Source organism: Equus asinus, chromosome 7, assembly GCF_041296235.1.
Source record: "Equus asinus isolate D_3611 breed Donkey chromosome 7, EquAss-T2T_v2, whole genome shotgun sequence".
In the NCBI taxonomy this organism is placed as follows: Eukaryota; Metazoa; Chordata; class Mammalia; order Perissodactyla; family Equidae; genus Equus; species Equus asinus.
In genome coordinates, this window is record NC_091796.1 from 32,555,127 (window position 1) to 32,574,965 (window position 19,839).

Below are 19,839 nucleotides of genomic sequence, written 5' to 3' on the forward strand. Positions count from 1 at the left end.
AGCTTTAGACAACTATGCTTTTCATATATGCTGCTCTCAAGTTTTCAAGTTTGCTTTTTTACGAGGGGTTGGACATGTTCTTCTGTTAGTGTGTTCTCTTTATTTAACCGTTTTTTAACAAGGCCTTTCAAACAATATAAAGTCTACTCAAGAACATCCTCCTAAAGCAGAAAGAGCAAGCTGTCAACATCGACAGAATGAGTAAGGCTGAAAGTACGTGCAGGTGACGAGGCAAGTCCACAGCATTTTGCACACTCTCACATTTGGCAATTTTTCTAAAACTAAGGTACATGTTGGATATTTTGATACATTTTTTCCATCTTTAAAAACATTGTCTACTTAACTGTAAAAAGGTTTCCATAATTTTTTTTAAACCATTATCATGTTCCAACTAATGGAAAATTTCTTCACAGATTTTTCTGAGGTAATAAACCAGATTTTCACTAAACACTATGTAATGTATATAAGTAATTATGCCATAAACATTTAGATTGGGAACTATAAAGGATAGCTACAAGCTCATGAGTACAACAAGATTAAGGACCATATCTGCTATAAGGTCTCTAAGGTTGGCAATAAAACAGGTAATATCCAGCAACCATCTCTGTGAAATTTTGTCTTATAGGCCCAATACAAAACGCACTGACTGGTTGTGAAGAATCAAAATTCTCAATATTTGTTTATCACGTTAAAGATAAAAAACAGGGGGGCCAGCCTAGTGGTGCAGCGATTAAGTTCACATGTTCCACTTCAGTGGTCCAGGGTTCACTGGTTCAGATCTCGGGTGTGGACCTACACACTGCTTATCAAGCCATGCTGTGGCAGGCGTCCCATACATAACATAGAGGAAGAGAGGAAGATGGGCACGGATGTTAGCTCAGGGCCAATCTTCTTCAGCAAAAAGAGGAGGACTGGCAGCAGATGTTAGCTCAGGGCTAATCAACAACAACAAAAAAAAGATTTAAAAAAGGCATATTACCAAAAGAGCACATATACAAGCCTTTTATAAAATTTATATTCTTTCCCTTTCAAGTGAGATATAGATTCACCATCAAGCTGACTCACTCAGTCTCTAAGAAACTTGGTACAGTGAGGTAATAGCACCACTCTAAACGAACATCCTTAAGTGTACCTTCAGAAACAGCAGAAGGTTTCCCTTCTCTCCACCTCCCCAGCCCCAGTGAATACTTTGGCTGAACTTAACTACATCAAAAATAAGCATATTTGGCAAGAAGTCAGTTACTAAATGATTTAGGTGCCTGGGGATGGGTCTGGAGAGAAGATTTAAGATAGGGGATAGGGAGGGTAGGAGAGTTGCCAAGTGACTCAAATGATCAAGTGAACATATTACTTTCTTTTGACACTAATGGAACCTTTGCAGAGAGTTACACAGCCTCCAGGTGGCAAGCCAGAAGATGCTCAGAGCCTCGTGTCCACTTGGGAAATTAAGCCAAACAGTCAAGACAGAAGAAACAGCACAGCAGGATCTCCTTCAGACTCCAGCAGAGGGCCCAGAAACAGCTGCCGTTGAGGCGCCAGCTCCCAGTGCCAAGCCACTACAGCAGCAAGCACCCCGACTCCAGAATTCACATTTGGAAAAAACATCTGCAAGCGAAATCTGCAGCTTGCCTATGGGTCTTTGCCAATTCAACCTAATGATCAATCCATTCTTTAGCTTCTTAGAAATCTCACAAACCAGACTTTCAAAATGAGGACTATTAGTTATCCTAGCCATATCCTAACAAATCAGTCTTTCAATTATTAATTACACTATTATCCAAGAAGTGCTGCTTCACATTGACTCAAATATACAAAACAGATATCAGCATTTAGCAAGAGCTGGTAGTCACAAGATTCCCAATACTACAATAAAACTATTAGATGTTTGGAGGACTACTTTTAAAAAGCTGCTAAGTCCATAACAGGCCTATTTAGGAAACAAGTGAGGAGCAACCGGTGTTATTTCATTGCTTAAGAAGCATTCCAGGAAACCTGGGTCTAAAGCACCATTTCCCTAAGTCACGAGAACTGTGGTGGCACAGGACATGATTTTTAATGGCAGGTGGAAGAAAATTTGCCCAGGCTTCCTGCTACGGCCACCCAGAAGACTCACGCTGCTTTCTCTCCCTGGATGTCAGCAGCAGCATACAGAGCAGCAGATGTGACCCAGCGGTCACAGTGGATGTCTGCACTCTGCTACCGCACCTGGAACCTCCTCCACGTCATATTCTTCCATGATCCAAAGCTACACAGGAAGTCCAGTAACATGCTAGGGAATGCCTAGACTTGCCTCCTCTGCAACCCAGTTTGCTCTCATGGAAAGGCTCCAGGAGACAGAGAAAAAGAAGTTATTTTACTGTCCTGAGGTTTCTTAGGATTCCTTTTTCTGAGGTGAAGATAAGCATAAGTATGAGCCTATAGTGAACAGGAGCAGATAACCTAGCTTTTTTGTATTCCTTCCCCACTGTTCAAAGTATACATCGGCCACTATTAAAATCTAATGTTATCATCTGGCTAACTGCCCTACAACCATATAGGAGTTGGACTGGTTAGGAAAGAAAATGCTGATGTAAAACCTTACCTTTACTTTAAATTAAGTGACAATGAGCCGAATAGCCCCGACTAGGCACAAACAGAACCATTCCAATTACAGGACTTTTTTTTGCAGATCACTGCATGCACATTTTGCAAATCAAATAGATTTAGTATCATTTGTATTTCATTAAGGGTTTTTTGCTTAAATTTCCAAAACTTAATAACATAGTTATTTTCATTGTATTTATTTTTATCATTACCCACCAATGTTAACTAATACTTGCTTTCCATGTAAAGAAGGGATGTTAAGATCTTGTTTTAAATTAATTGGAAGCAAAGAAAGGGAGCTGGTTTAAATAAAAATCTCAAGTAAATAAGAGTATACTTAGTACACAGACAGAGCAGGAATTCTGAAAGTGCAAAGTCAATGATTACTCATATTTGAGAAACACTGCTTTAAGCGAAGTAATTTCACAGAATCAATGCAGCTCTCCAACATATTTCACTTCTATCTGACATCTGATGTGCTCACGACATGGAGGAACGGCATGAACTATTTTCCAGTTCAGAGATGAGAGAAAACAGATGACTGTCCAAGATTCAAAGTCTTAACTTAACACCAGAAAAACTAGTTGAAGTGTAACTCCCACTTTACTGCTACTACTACCTTTATGGAAATCTTTGGAATTTAATTACTTCTTAAAATAGAACAAATACTACTGATTTATCTTTCAGGCACGTTTCCAGTGTGATCTGGATGGGAGGTAAAGGAATTTTTCTTTTACTGGGATGTACATAAAAATACAAATAAAGCCAGGGGATGGAGTAAAGGAAGAACTCTTGAAAAGAACTGCATGCATAAGTCACATAAACAGACTACTTGGGGCTAACGCAGTGTTTCTTAAAATGTGGTCCATAGGCCACCTTTCACAGAATCACTCAGGATGCTTATTATAAATGCTGATTCTTGGGCCCCACCACAGACTTACTGAATTAGTGAGAACATAGGAAGGCGCTTTTCTAGTGAGCTTCACAGATGATTCTTATACAGGGACTGATTACTACTTATTTCATGTACTTTTTAAAAGTGCCAAAAGCCAAGCAAAAGACTGTCACCAATGTCAATCTGAGAGTTTGCTTGGCTGTAGGCAGGTCATTTCACCACACTTCTGTGCAAATTTCAATTGTCTTACACCTACAGTCTCGTCAATATCTCCTGAAACTCTATCCTAAGATCATCTAAAATGCACGAGTGTGCTAAAAGAGGTGTTTTTATAAGGGAACCTCCAGCTGATTTTCCAGGAGGTAAATCATTTATGAAAAGACTGGGAGGAAAAACCAACAGGTCTACCTGGCTGTTTCTCAAGAACATTTAACCACTAAGATTACAGTTAAGATAACTATGATAACTATAAATAACTATTGTTCATTTTTCTCTGTGTGGCAAGCAAATCCCACCTTAGTAAAGAAAGGTAAAAGGGAACAAACGTTCTGGAGAGGAACCTTACTGATTTAGTAATATGTCCGTCCTACTGTGACATGCTATTTTATCAAAAATTATATTTAAAAACTGGAGGCCACAATGCTTCAGACTATGTCTAAATTACTGTTCCTGCATGTATTTCAATAAGAAACATCTCTTTAATAGCTACAATAAACTAAAATGCCAACACATTACTAAGCAATCAAGCTATTCTCAATGGAATTACATCTAGATTTTATTGATGAGTTTAAGCCTTTCTGAAACACCCAACTGCTGGAGAGAAAAGTTCAATATTATAAAGGTTTCAATTCTCTCCTTAATTGGAAGACATAATTCAATATGATTTCCCAACAAAAAAACAATGAGCTTTTGTTTTTTTGGGGTTTCTTTTTTGGTGAGGAAGATTCACCCTGAGCTAACATCTGTTGCCAATCTTCCTCTTTTTTTTTGCTTGAGCGAGATTAGCCCTGAGCTAACATCTGCCACCAATCCTCCTCTTTTTCCTGAGGAAGACTGGCCCTGAGCGAACATCTGTGCCCATCTTCCTCCACTTTATATGTGGGATGCCTACCACATCATGGCTTGCCAAGCAGTGCCATGTCCACACCCGGGATCCGAACCAGTGAACCCCAGGCCGCTGAAGTGGAACATGTGAACTTAACCGCTGCGCAACTGGGCCGGCCCCTGTTATCTCACTTTACAGAGGCAGAAACTGAGGCATAAAGAGACTAAATAACTTGCCCAAGGGTACACAGATATTAAGCAAAGGAGATAGGATTTCAAGCCAGATAATCTAGTTCTACAACCTGCCTTCCTAACCACCATATGATATACCACACTGTTTTGCTTAGGCTTCAATACAAGATGAATTGAATATATAAGGATACCATTTCAAAATAGTTGAAAATAATGACTTATTTAATAAACAGTGTTGAGACAAATAACCAGTCATTTGTTATTTTCTTGTTGTTTAAAAAGGAGCTGATTATCAAAATATTGTTCCTTTCACAAAAGTAAATCTAGTTGAATCAAAGATTTAAATGTAAAGGATTAAAAGAACAACAGGATAAAACCCCTTTTAAAAATAGAAAAAGGGGGGTCAGCCTGTTGGCATAGCGGTTAAGCTTGCGCACTCCACTTTGGCAGCCTGGGGTTCACAGGTTCAGATGCCAGGCACAGACCTACACACTGCTCATCAAGCCACACTGTGGTGGCGTCCCACATACAAAATAGAGGGAAATTGGAACAAATGTTAGCTCAGTGACAATCTTCCTCAAGCAAAAAAGAGGAAGATTGGTAACAGATGTTAGCTCAGGGCCAATCTTCCTCACAAAAAAATTAAATAAATAAATAAATAATAAAATAAAATAAAATAAAATAAAATAAAAATGGGAAAGGACTTTCCAAAACACTAAATTCACAGGTCATAAAAATACAAACTGGGGAGGTGATGTCAGCATCATGGCAGAGTAAGTTTCCCCAGTAATCTCTCCCCTCCAACATACAACGAAAAAGACATTCATACTTCAACATAGGACATCCAAACAGAACACAAAAAACGTCACAGAGTCCCATGCAGCCATACGATGGAGGGCAGAGAGGCGGGAGCCTCCCTTGGAGGAGGTAGAACAGGGTAAGAGAAAACTTTGCTCCCTTCCCTGAAGACTGATACCAGGACTGCGGGAAGCCTTGGAAAGAGAAGGAAAGGGGGAGGGGACGTTTGTTGGTAGGAACATCAAGGATCCCCCAGGGCCCTTGCAGCCTAAAGGGAAGCCTTCTATCAAGGCAAAACCTTTCGCTAGGTGGGGGTGGAGGGGACCTCATAAAGCCAATATCCCAGGAGAGCAGATAGTGAGAGCAGACCAAGAAAACCCAAGAAGATGCAGGAGAAAGCACCCCTCCTCCCACCTGTCCAGCACCTGGCATCTCAGCTGAAGGCAGAGAGCTCAGAATACAGGGCTCTCAACGCCCACCCAGTGGCGACAGGCGGTAACAACAACCAAATAACACCAGGAAGCAAAGACACAGAGCCACTCCCTCTAGCAATATCAAACATTATATCAGATCTTCAGACCAGAGAGAAAATGGCAAGTACCCAGAAGTCAGTCCTGAGGACACCCAAATATGTAATCTAAATGACAAAGAATTCAAAATAGCTCTCATCAAAAAACCCAATGCATTAAAAGAGGATAAAGAAAAACAATTCAACGAGATTGGGAGCTACTTCACAAGAGATTGAAACTATAAAGAAAAATCAATCAGAAATATTAGAGATGAAAGACACAATGGAAAAAATAAAACAAAATATGGATTCTCTGAATACTTGAGGAGACATCATAAAGGAGCGTATCAGCATAAGTGAAGACAGACATGTTGAAATGCTCCAGACAGAGGAGGAGAGAACTAAGACTAAAAAGAAATGAAGAAAGTCTCTGAGAAATAGCTGACTCACGTAGCAAATGCAACATAAGAAATACAGGTATTCCAGAAGGAGAAAAGAAGGAGAATGCAGCAGAAAGCTTGTTCAAAGAAATAATAGCAGAGAACTTTCCAAACCTAGAGAAGGAGATGGAAATCCATGCAGAAGACAATACCACATCTCCTAAATATGTCAATGTAAAAAGACTAACTGCAAGGCATATAGTAGTGAAACTGGCAAAAGTGAATGACAAACAAAGAATACCAAGGGCAGCAAGGCAGAAGAAAATAACCTATAAAGGAATTCCTATCGGGCTTTGAGCAAATTTCTCTGCAGAAACTTTACAGGATAGGAGAGACTGGAATGATATACTCAAATCTTTGAAGGACAAAAATTTTCAGGATCCACAAGATATCCAGTGAAAATATCCTGCAGATATGATGGAGAACTAAAAACTTTCCCAGACAAACATAAGCTAAGGGAGTTCATAGCCATGAGAGCCTCCCTACAAGAAATCCTCAAGATGGTCCTCATACCTGGAGGGAAAAAAGGGAGAAAGGGGTTACAAAGCATGGAGTCAGGAGACAAACAGGTAGACAGAATAAGAACAGAATAGCAAATACTCAATTATAGCATTAAAGACAACGGGAAGGAAAACACCAAAAAAAAAGATAATCTTCTTATTTTAACCACAAACTCATAATACAAAATGGAATAAGATGTGAGAAAAACAACTTAGGAGGGGAAGAGGAAAGGGACTGAATCGGTTTAGTCTAAGGAAATAAGAGGCCATTAGAAAAGTGACTATCTTATCCATAAGATTTTGAATACAAACCTCATGGTAACCACTAAACAAAAAAGCAGAGAGACACAAATAATAAATAAGGAGAAAACAAGGAAACACAACATAAAATACTACATAACTCAACTGGTAGAACAAAATACACAGGATGAGAAACAAAGGAAATGCAGGAGAACTAGAAAACAAGGGATAAAATGGCAGCGTTAAGCCCTCATGTATTGATAATCACTCAACGTAAATGGACTGAATTCTCCAACAAAAAGACAGAGTGGTTAGATGGATTAAAGAACAAGACCCAACAATATGCTGCCTCCAGGAAACACATCTCAGCTCCAATGACAAACACAGGCTCAGAGTGAAGGGATGAAAGACTCCAAGCTAATGGCAAACAAAAGAAAGCAGATGTTGCAATACTTCAGATAAGGCAGGTAAAGACAGACAAAGAGGGGCAGTACGTAATGATCACAGGGACATTCCATCAAGAAGAAATAGATAAATATCTATGCACTCAAAACAGGAGCACCAAAGTACATAAAGCAACTATTAGCAAACCTAAAAGAAGATATTAATAATAAGATGATAATAGTAGGGGACCTCAACACTCCATTCACATCAATGGATAGGTCATCGAGACAGAAAATCAACGAGGAAACAGTGGAATTAAATGAAAAGCTGGACCAGTTGACTTAATAGACATATACAGAACACTCCATACAAAAACACCAGAATATACATTGTTCTCAAGTGTGCATGGAACATTCTCAAGGATAGGCTATGTCCTGGGAAACAAGGCAAGCCACAATAAATTTAAGAAGACTAAAGTAATAACAAGCATCTTTTCTGATCACAATGCTATAAAGCTAGAAATTAATTAGAAGAAAAAAGCTGAGAAAGCAACAAAGATGTAGAGACTAAACAACATGCTATTGAACAAGCGATGGATCACTGAAGAAATTAAAGGAGAAACCAAAAAATATCTGGAGACAGATGAAAATGAAAACATACCATACCAACTCATATGGGATGCAGCAAAAGCCATATTAAGAGGGAAATTCACCACAATACAGGCTCACCTTAACAAACAAGAAAAAACCCAAATAAGTAATCTCAAATTACACCTAACTGAATTAGTAAAGGAAGAACAAACAAAGCTCAAAGTCAGCAGAAGGAGAGAAATAATAAAAATCAGAGCAGAAATAAATGCTATTGAAACAAAAAAGGCAGTAGAAAGGATCAGTGAAACAAAGAGCTGCTTCTTTGAGATGATAAATAAAATTGACAAGCCCCTACAGACTTACAAAAAAAAAGAGAGAAAGCTCAGATAAATAAAATCAGAAATGAAAAGAGGAGAAATGACAACAGATATCACAGAAATACAATGGATTATAAGGGAATATTACAAAAAACTATATGCTAACAATATGGACAATCTATAGGAAACTGGTAAATTCTGAGACTCTTAGAACCTTCCAAAGCTGAATCAAGAAGAAATAGAGAATCAGAATAGATCAAACACAAGTAAAGAGATTGAAACAGTAATCAAAAGCATCCCAAAGAATAAAAGCCCAGGACCAGACAGCTTCCCTGGGGAATTCTACCCAACTTTCAGGGAGAATTTAAATACCTATGCTTTTCAAGCTATTCAAAAAAATTAGGGAAGATGGAACACTTCCTAACACATCCTACAAGGCCAACATCACTCTGATACCAAGCCTGACAAGGACAACATGAAAAAAGAAAACTAAAGGCCAATATCGCTAATGAACACAGATGCAAAAATCTTCAACAAAATATTGGCAACCCGAATACAACAATACATCAAAAAGATCATACATCATGATTAACTGGGATTTATACCAGGGACACAGGGATGGTTCAACATCTACAAATGTATCAGTGTGATACACCACATTAACAAAATGAGGAATAAAAACCACATGATCATTTCAACAGATGCAGGGAAAGCATTTTGAGAAGATCTAACAGCATTTATGATAAAAACTCTGAACAAAATGGGGATAGAAGGAAATTACCTCACCATAATAAAGGTCATATATGACAAACCCCCCAGCCAACATCATACTCAATGGGGAAAAACTAAACATCATCCCCCTGAGAACAGGAACAAGACAAGGATGCCCACTATCATCACTCTTATTCAACAAAGTACTGAAGGTTTTGGCCAGAGTAATTAGGCAAGAGAAAGGAATAAAAACTACACTAAGCTACCACCTTTTGCCTGTTAAAATGGCTATAATCACTAAGACTAAAAATAACAAATGTTGGAGAGGGTGTGGAGAAAAGGAAACCCTCATACACTGCTGGCGGGAATGCAAACTGGTGCAGCCACTATGGAAAACAGTATGGAGATTCCTCAAACAACTAAAAATAGAACTACCATATGACCCAGCTGTCCCACTACTGGGTATCTACCCAAACAACTTGAAATCAACAATCCAAAGTAGCATACGCATCTCTATGTTCACTGCAGCATTATTCACAATAGCCAAGACATGGAAGCAACCTAAGTGCCCAGTGACTGATGACTGGATAAAGAAGATGTGGGATATATATATATATATACCCCCAATGAAATACTACTCAGCCATAAAAAAAGACAAAATCATCCCATTTGCAACAACATGGATGGACTTGGAGGGAATTATGCTAAGCGAAATAAGCCAGATTGAGAAGGACAAACACAAGATGATTTCACTCATATGTGAATATAAACAAACACGTGGACAAAGGAAACAGTTCAGTGGTTACTAAGTGAAGGGGGTTGGGGGGTAGGCACAGGAGATGAAGGGGAGCACTTATGTGGTGACAGACAAGAAATAATGTATAACTGAAATCTCACAATGATGTAAATTGTTTTGAACTCAAATAAAATAAAAAAATACAAACTGGGGGCTGGCCCAGTGGCACAGCAGTTAAGTTCACACGCTCTGCTTCGGCAGCCCGAGGTTCACTGGTTCAGATCATGGGTGCAGACCTACATCCCGCTTGTCGAGCCATGCTGTGCCAGATGTCCAACATATAAAAAGTGGAGGAGGAAGGCCACAGATGTTAGCTGAGGGCCAGTCTTCCTCAGCAAAAAGAAGAGGACTGGGGACAGATGTTAGCTCAGGGCTAAACTTTCTCAACCAAAAATAAAAAATACAAACTGACAAATTCAACATAATTTAAGAGCCATGAATTGCAAGCAAACAAGCAAAGAAACATATACTAATTCAAAAGGAAATGCCAAACAGGAAAAACAATATTTGTAACATATAACACACAAAGGGCTAATTTCATTAATCTGCAAAGACTCCTTATACATTAATAAGAAAAATCACAACTCAAAGAAAAGCAAAAGGGAGAAGCCCAGTGGCATAGTGGTTAAGTTCGCATGCTCTGCTTTCATGGCCTGGGGTTCGCAGGTTCAGATCTCGGGAATTGACCTACACACTGCTCATCAAGCCGTGCTGAGGCAGCCTCTCAAATACAAAGCAGAGGAAGTCTGGCACAGAGGTTAGCTCAGGGACAATCTTCCTCAAGCAAAAAGAGGAAGACTGGCAAGAGATCAGGGCCAATCATCCTCACCAAAAAGAAAAGAAAAGAAAAGAAGAAAAAAGGCAAAGAATGTTACAATATGTGAATTTATCTCAATAAAAAAATTGGGAAAAAGACATCAAAAAGCAATTCACAGAAACATAAACACAAAGAGCAAATGAAGATATCAAAATATGATCATCCTCATTCATATTTAGTGACATGAAAACTAATTCAAGGAGATAAAATTTTTCAACTTTAAAATGGGCAAAAGTTAAGAAGTCTGCTAATACCTAGATGAAGGTCTCTACCATTTCACAGAGAAAGGAACGAGGACTTCTTTGAGAGATGCCAGGTCTGGTGCAGAAAACTGCCCAATGAGCCTGGAACAGCTTGTCAACCAGAAGTCAAAGAAGCTACCAACGACCACTGGACTACTGTCCAAAGGACACAGGATGAACTTGAAGAGGCTCCTACTGACCAAAAATGAGAGGTTTTCAGCAATATAAAGAATAAAGAGAGCAATGGAGTGAAACATTTCAAAAATGTCTACAACTAAAAGTTCAAGACAAAACTTAAAAACAAAAAAACCCATCAATCATCACCTTTGCAATTACCAGGGCACCAACTCATTCTTAAAACTGGCAAGAGGGAAAAAATTAGACATCCGTCCGCCTTTCCTATACGAACTACATGAAAATATATATACAACAAGGTAACTCAACACTTGATGAAAGACCAAGCTCTTTAGAGGAAAATTCCAATTAATAAACATAAAATGAATAGAATATCACAAATTCTCCAAAGATAAATAGCAACCCCTCTGATACAGGAGAAAAGGGACAGAGAAAAGCACCCTTCAGGACTATGGGTTCTATTTTTTTTTTACAATAAACTTCTACTCTCTGTAAATTTTTTAAAAACTGAATTAACAACTTTATTATAATCATGACCATTATTAGAAAATTAGCACTTTTTAACCCTGCTTATTGCCCTTTCTATCACTACTATGACAAAGCAGAAAAACCCTATAACAAAGCAGTATATGACAAAGAACCTTTGTTTCCTAAAAGCACGATTCTAGTTTCCAATGACGATTTCCTCATAGAAATCACTTTACCCATCACTAACAGTAGTTACATAAATTGTGTTTCTTAATTAATCTATCTACATATCCCGTAAGAAATATGCGTCAAATTCAGTCTCAAGAATGACAGAATCATGTACCAAACAGGTTTTTCACTTCCTCGCACACAGAGAACCAGACTGGGCAGAAATGATTAAAGCCCTCCCAAAAAGAAAAGGGCCTGCACCATTCCTAGAGACGAGGAGAAGAGAATGCTCACCCGTATTTTCCAAAGAGCGACACTGTTGTTCCTCCCACAGGCACTGCCTTTCCTGGTCCATACACATCCCATATGGTCAGGGCCACCTGGGCATTCCTGGGCAGGTCAGGGTATTTCACAGGCAGTTTGAGCCATTCATTCCAGCTATGAAAATAAAGTCAACATAAACATATATATATATATATATATATATATAACTGTCTTTTAAATTAACAAACCACACAAGAAGGTTTGGCCAGAGAAAATGTCCCAAAAGATTAAGAGAGTACTACAAAAAAGAAGGTGGCAGTTAGCTCAATTTTGCTCTAGGCAACTCCAATTTTCAATACAGAACACATGAAACAAAATTTTTTAAAAACAAAGCTCATGTAAAACAACAGTGGTAAATCCTTTAATCAAGAAACTCAGGGGCTGGCCCAGTGGCACAGCGGTTAAGTTCACACTTTGGCGGCCCTGGGTTCACTGGTTCGGATCCCAGGTGCAAAGCTACACAACACTTGTCAAGCCGTGCTGTGGCAAGTGTTCCACATATAAGTAGGAGAAAATGGGCACAGATGTTAGCTCAGGGCCAATCTTCCTCAGTAAAAAGAGGACGATTGGCGGTAGATGCTAGCTCAGGGCTAATCTTCCTCAAAAAAAAGAAAGGAAAAGTTTGTCGCCGGCACCGTGGCCAAGTGGTTAAGTTCCCACAATCTGCTTCAGCAGCCCAGGGTTTCACTGGTTCGGATTCTGGGCACAGACATGGCACCAATCATGAAACCATGCTGAGGCGGAGTCCCACATGCCACAACTAGAAAGACCTACAACCAAAATATACCACTATGTACTGGGGGAATTTGGGGAGAAAAAGCAGGAAAAAAAAAGAAGACTAGCAACAGTTGTTAGCTCAGGCGCCAATCTTTAAAAAAAAAAAGAAACTCAGACAACATCACTAAAACACAAGGAATATGATAATGGCCAATAAAAATCTGGGAAACCACTTAAACCTGTTAGAACCAAACCTGTTTTGAACTGAACTATGATGTTCTATAAGCATTCTCCAGAACACTTAGAGAAGTGTTTTCTCTGAAGAGAAAAAAATCAGAATGACTCATATTACCTGAAAACACTGCTGAGGATGATATGGTCCCAAATGCCTTAATAAAGCAGAAAAAAACAACCAACTTTAAAGAGACTGAAGCAGCCTATCCACTACCTTCATGACATGAAGTTACCAGACTGCTGTGGCCAGACATGTGACAATTTTTTTACGAGATTTTTTTCTGTTCCTCAAGTTATTTCATTAATACTGATAATGCTTAACTATTAGTTTTTTATGCTTTCAAAGCATGTCTGTATATATGATTTCACTAAGGACTGTTCTTAATAATATAGCAATAACAGCAGAGCTCTTTTTTTTTTTCACTCTCTACTCATCTCTGCAAATTTTCTTCGGTATTCAAACTTCACACTGGATTTCTTTGACAATTTCAAAGCCCTTAAATAAGAGATGGCTTTCAAAATCCCAAACGAAAACTATGCAAACAATACACAAAGTAATACCCAGGAGACCCAGAGAATTGTTTCTCTGTTTACTCAAAATTATTCTGTTTACTCAAAATTATTCTTAAAGGGGCATATCCCAATCTAGGTCAAATATATCTGCACTGGTATGAAACTGAACAGAATTCTCAAAAACTCAAAGAGTAAGTCATTTATATCCACCATATAAATTCAAGAGCCTACAGGCAAATTAGAGATGGCTATCAATTTGAAAGAGAATCAAAAAGTCATTAAATCCTTTTCTTGCATGAAGTTCTTAAAAAAATAAGTCATATGCTTTAAAAAGCCATTCTCCACTACAGATAACTTGAGGAACTAAATGAACTTATTTAATTACTATCCACATGGTGGGCCAGGCTGAAAAGGTAAATACTAAGCAGTGTCATCTTGTGCCAATGAACAAACCACCCTAAATTTGTGCTTCTAAGACTTTTTTGGGGTCACAAATCATCTCAAAAAATATCTAATAAAAGCTTGGAGCTCTGTTCCCGTACAAACACGCAAGACACACAAACTCTGCATACAATTTCAAGGTTTTGTAGACTTCCTGATTCCAGATTAAGAACCTCTGATACAATTAAGGCATTTTGGTCCACCGTTTTAGGTGTAATGATGGTACGGTTGTTATATTTAAAAAAGAGATATACAGAAATATTTACAGTTAAGATGGTATAATATTTGGAATTTGCTTCAAATAGTGGACATAGATGAAACAAGATTAGCCTTGATTTAGTAATTATCAAAGCTAGGCGATAGGGCCTTGGAAGTTCATTGTATTATTCTCTCTACTTTCACAAGTCTGAAATTTGCCAGAATAACAAATGTATACACACACACACACTTTGTGTGTATATCTAGCCACAAAAGGACTAGTAAAGAAATTATACCTTTAAAATAGTTGGTTTCAATGTAGCCAGATCACCAGAGCTCAGGCTTCTGCTGTCTCTGAACACTGTCAGCATGCTAGGCCACACCTGGTAAATTCAGGGCTGTACCCTCAACAGCAGAACTTGGCAGTCCATATGGCCACACCTTGTCTTCCATGAAGACTGTGGGAATAAACTCCTTCCTCGAGAGGCACACAACCTATGGATCCTGCACTGAGCTACCAGGGTGCTGAATAATACTCATGGATCAATCATTAAAACTGCACCATACAGAGCCAACCCTGATGGCCTAGTGGTTAAAGTTCAGCGCACTCCACTTTGGGAGCCCAGGTTTGGTTCCTGGGCACAGAACCACAGCATTCATCTGTCAGTAGCCATGCTGTGGCGGTGACTCACATAGAAGGACTCACAACTAGAATATACAATTATGTACTGGGGCTTTGGGGAGGAAAAAAAAGGAGAGAGGAAGACTGGCAACAGATGTTAGCTCAGGGCAAATCTTTCCCAGCAAAAAAAAAAAAAAACTACATCATACAATCTATCAAATAAGAACTGTGAAGAAGTTAAACTAAGAACTCACAATACTGTTCTGGAAAAATAGGGACTTCATGTTCATTATATTTACCTTGTATCCCAACAATGGTTTGCTAATGCACCATGCTCTATAAACCACGAACTTACAAAGGTGGTTTCATATTTAAAATAATAATAAAAATTGGATCCAAACAGATGACAACAGATCTCTCTAAACACCTAAGCTCCAAATATCAGGTTGGACAACATTTCAGACTATCCAGAAGTGTTCACGTGTTCAAGGGCATAAAATGGTAAAGAATTTAAAGATGCTACACATATGCTTTTGGTTTGGGTCTTTTTGTGAATCAGTCAAATTCTTATAAAAATAAGTCAATATACTGAAAACAAACATAAATTCACTTCCACCTCAATTGCAGTTATAATACTGCTATGTGTGATACTTTATTCTATCTGAGTAGGTTATTGCTTTAAACTACGCAATCAGTGCTTATAGCTATCAAATAATGAAATTTTAAAAACCAAAAATTCCTCTGTAATCCCTACCAAACTATACTCCATACCTGCAACGTCTATAAAGAAATGGGAGAAAAGTCTGGAACTCACCATATGCAATAAAACAACTTACTTCCATCTTGTACTAAATGCCTTGTAGGATGTTCTCACTGGCAAGGCCAGAGGCTTCCCTTCTGCAAAAACTTGACAAGTAACATAAAGGTCAGAGCAAGTCTCTTGGTACAGTCCTGAAAACTTCAACATTGGGTCTTCTAGAACGGCTTTGTAACTCTTTTGTTCTCTCTTCCCTTCCAAACTTCCTCTGGAAGCATAAAACAATAACGTTTAGACACATTTTTTAAGCATGTACACAACAAATACTAAGAAGAGTTTATGCTTGTGTCACAGTAAACTGCTGCTACCTAAACATTGTCCTATATATGAAATTAAAGTTACTTTTATATCTAATAAAGGCCTCTTAAAAATCCTAACATACCTAAGATCATTCCTTTCTTCATCAACATATTTCTCTATGTTAGGCTGCTTAATTTGAAACAGTGTCATCAACTCTTGGTCTATCATCTAGATGTCACCAGCTTTCCAGGTCTTAATTTCATTTTATTAATTTCAAGCTGACCACTTATTCATCTATTCTTCCAACAAACATTTACTGTACTAGGCACAGAGGTCCAGAAATAAAAGACAACATAGTATTACAAGAAAATGTTAAGTCCTTGCTTCTGGGGAAGAAACACACTTTTTAATTGCATATTCTTCTTGTACTCTTTCAATTTTTTATTTTACTATGTAGATGTATGTATGATCACTTCTTTAAGTTGAAAATAAAGTGTTATAAGTCATAAAAGATATTCACAAGATACTATAAAAGAGGAAAGAACATTGCTTGGACATCAAGATTACATAAGATATTGTGCCAGGCACTTTATGTACTCTTTCTTACTTATTTTTCACCATATTCTTATTTTATAAACGATGAAGCAGAAACTCAGAGATCAAGCTCATTATCCAGGATCACAAAGTAAGTAACAAAGCTGAGACTAAAAACCAGGGCAGAAGAAGCCAACACGAACCTTCTTCCCACCATAGAAAGATACATCAAAAAGTCTCAGGAGCACCTAACCCAGATACATGCCTGAAATGAGCCTGAACAAGATAAGGCAGATGGGAGCCAAGGAGGTAGGAAGTCAGCCCAGAAGACAAGAACAGGAGACACAAAGGCAAAGAGGCAAGACGGTGTGTCTGCGGCAATCCAAGTTGTTTGATTGTATAGCGAAAGCATAAAGCTCATGGTGAGGAAGAAGCTGGAGGTGAAAATGCAAATTAAGGGGAAAATGAAATTTCAGTACAGTGCCTGACACAAAGTGAACATGCAAAAATCTGTTCACTGAATTATCTGAAGTGAGAGTAATATAATCAGATTTGTACTTATGGCACTTTTGGCAGGGGGATAAGAACATAATGGAGAAGTGGGATTCAAAGCAAACAGATCACTTAAAAGAACTTCAGCCAAAATTAGAAAGGAAAATGGCAGGCTAAGGCTAAGGGCAGTAGGGCAGAAAAGGGGGCAGGGATCAAAGATATTTAGCAGGTAGAGTCAAGACAACTTGTGAATGACTAAACGGAGAAGGTAAGAGAGGGGAGTCTGCACAACTGGAAGTTTTCTGTCTTAACCACCTTGATGAATGATGTTAACAATCACTGCAGGTGTGCTGCCCTTTGCCTGAGGCACATGTATTGACTATTGAGCAAACATATTATGAATGACGTTGTGATTAATAATTTGTGATAGCTTTCACATACGAAAATACCTCTAGAAGACTTGCCTTAAAATGGACAGAATTTTCAACTCAGTCCTACCCGTTCCCCATCTCAGTTCCATTATTCTCATATCAAGATGTCATGCCCTTTACTTCAACCATGATGCCCCAAGATTTTCCTGCAAGGCTCCTTTCTCAGATCTCTGGTCCCTTTCCACCTAGCACCTTCATTTTTGACTCACAACCTCGCTGGCTAAACAATTCTAGACTGTCCAAAGATTCAACCTAAGCCTCTATCACCTCCGGCGCTTCTAATACTACACTCACGTGCTCATCTTCTCAACCCCCACACCTGCCTGTGTCTACCTCTCCATAACTTCTGCAGTCTCTATTCCACCTTCTAGCCCCGTTCTAAAGTAAAGATCTTCCAATTATTAACTGCGTGACGATGACTTTACCGAGGCTTGATTTCTTCTTCGGTAAAACGGGACGGTAAGAACCCATCAAGAGGTTGCTGTGAACAGCAAAATGCTTTGAGGAAAGTAAAACACCGCGCGACTTTAGGGCTATACCTACCACTGTCCTTCTCACAGAGACCACGTCCTCAATCCTTCCCCACATGGCTCCTCCCCACTCTCCGTTCTCCCCGCTTCCCCGGCCACAGCCTTCCCGGCCGCCCCCAGGGCGGCCTTCAGGCTAGTAACCACTTTCACTCCCCAACTCCCAGGCACCTGCCACCCCGTCCCTAAGCTCCAGCAATCGCAGCCCCTGTCCCCAGATTCTCTTACATCTTAAGCTGCACGTTGATGTCCAGGTCACAACTGTAGATGTAGTGAAACTTCTCCGCTTCCCCCATGGCGCCCCGTGCAAAAACAGGACCTACGCCTGGAAGCAGGGCACTGGAACCACGGCGGGACTGAACCGGCCGAGCCCCACAACACGGGCGCTTCCGGCCTCGCCTCTCCGCCCGAGGGCAGCCAATCCCTGCCCGCAGCGCGACCGGATGCGGCGGAACCACCCGCCCAGGCTTCCATTCTGCGCATGTGCAGAAGGCGCCCACCATCTTGCTTAAGGGCAAATCGGGTTCCGGAGACACAGCCTATCTGGTTAGGTTCCAGGCTTCCTGTGTTCTTCCTGTCTTAACAGGATTTTACTTTTTTTAAAGAAAATTGGAAGCTGTCGTTTGAGCTTGAGCTGTACCTAAAATCAATGCAAAAGCAAATTCGATTGAAAAAGATTTGTGACAACTTCCACTGGCTGCAGGCTGAACAGGGAACAATTACGAGAATTAGAATTTTGCCAAGTGTAAATTCCAGTGGCCTTTCGAAAAATTATGGATTTGATCACTAATTTGCTATCTCAAGCAAAGATTTCCTCTTTCTGCTCTAAAGAGTGGAGAAAGGGCTAAACAAAGAACAAGGGAACCAGGATTCCCGTTTTGGCACTACCAATCTTTAAGCTGCTTTGGACAAAATACTTGGGTGCTTGTTTACACTGGATGTATTCAGACCCAATGTGACTTCCAAGACCTAACCCCAGTTAAAACCTAGAAACGTCCAATAATGACTCTAGAACTCAAATTTCTGAATGCTCTGAACAACAACAACAATGCTTTTCATAATATTTAATATTATCTAAAATTGTAATCTTCATTTCCAACTAGATTCAAAACTCTTTGAAGGCAAAAATAGTGTGTCATATACTTCTTTGTCTGCCCCTATTGGCGCCCAATACATTGCTGAGTTGAGTAATTCCTGTGTGTTATTGATGATATTGAATAAAAGTCTCTATTTTCTATGTGTTTATTTTTAGGTGCCACATTGTAAGAGGGACACCTGCTAGAGTGTGTGTAAGTTACAGTAATTAGGGAAAAAATATCTTTCAAGGAAAGGTTGAAAGGAGTATAGCTGTTTAACCTGGAAAGGCAAAAAATGACTACTGCACAATGCTTTTTCCAAACTAAGTACTCAAAAATATTTGTGGAAGCAAGACTAAGGAAAAACATGACAGTTATCCTCCTATAACTTCAACTTCCAACAAAAAGAACAGCAGACTTGATTTGTTCCTAAGTATAACTACCTCCAAGGTTTGGAACTTACAGGAAATGTAGTTTCAGCAAACAATAAAAATTAAGCTTTTTAATCATAAGAGCTGTCCAACAAGAAAACAAATAGTTACAGCTGCCCTGTCTAAGGGATGATTCCAGCAGTGGTGTGAGGTTTGATGTGAAACAGATTTCTCAAACTTGAATAAAATTGTAGAGGATTAAATGCTCTCATCCTAGACTTAAATTACTTTTATTATAATATTATTTAATGTATAATCGTAAGTAAAAGTCTGTATGTATAGATATCTATTCTTATAAACTATTAAAAAATCAAACTTAGAAATTAAATGTAAAAACTTCAAATTAACAACCTTAGTAGAATACATGGTCTTTCTCTGAAACTCTATTGCCTACAACACTGAAATGTCATTGAC

At 38.9% G+C, this 19,839-nt stretch overlaps 1 protein-coding gene across 6 annotated transcripts in view; it reads right to left on the reverse strand.

Annotated features, from left to right (window-relative positions):
• PIK3C3 (phosphatidylinositol 3-kinase catalytic subunit type 3) overlaps positions 1–18,317 on the reverse strand; it is a 157,756-nt gene extending 139,439 nt beyond the window's left edge. For 3 of the 6 annotated variants that reach the window (XM_044774652.2, XM_070513136.1, XM_014850183.3), the window contains exons 1-3: positions 18,147–18,315; positions 15,714–15,902; positions 12,123–12,266 (exon numbers count right to left, since the gene is read on the reverse strand). In XM_044774652.2, coding sequence (XP_044630587.1) covers positions 12,123–12,266; positions 15,714–15,902; positions 18,147–18,214 — 401 coding nt within the window. In that variant the 5' untranslated portion in view covers positions 18,215–18,315. Of the gene's footprint in view, positions 1–12,122; positions 12,267–15,691; positions 15,903–18,146 lie in introns of all 6 variants that reach the window. The other 3 variants (XM_014850180.3, XM_044774657.2, XM_070513135.1) reach the window with 3 other exon arrangements.
• Between the last annotated feature and the right edge of the window lie 1,522 nt (positions 18,318–19,839).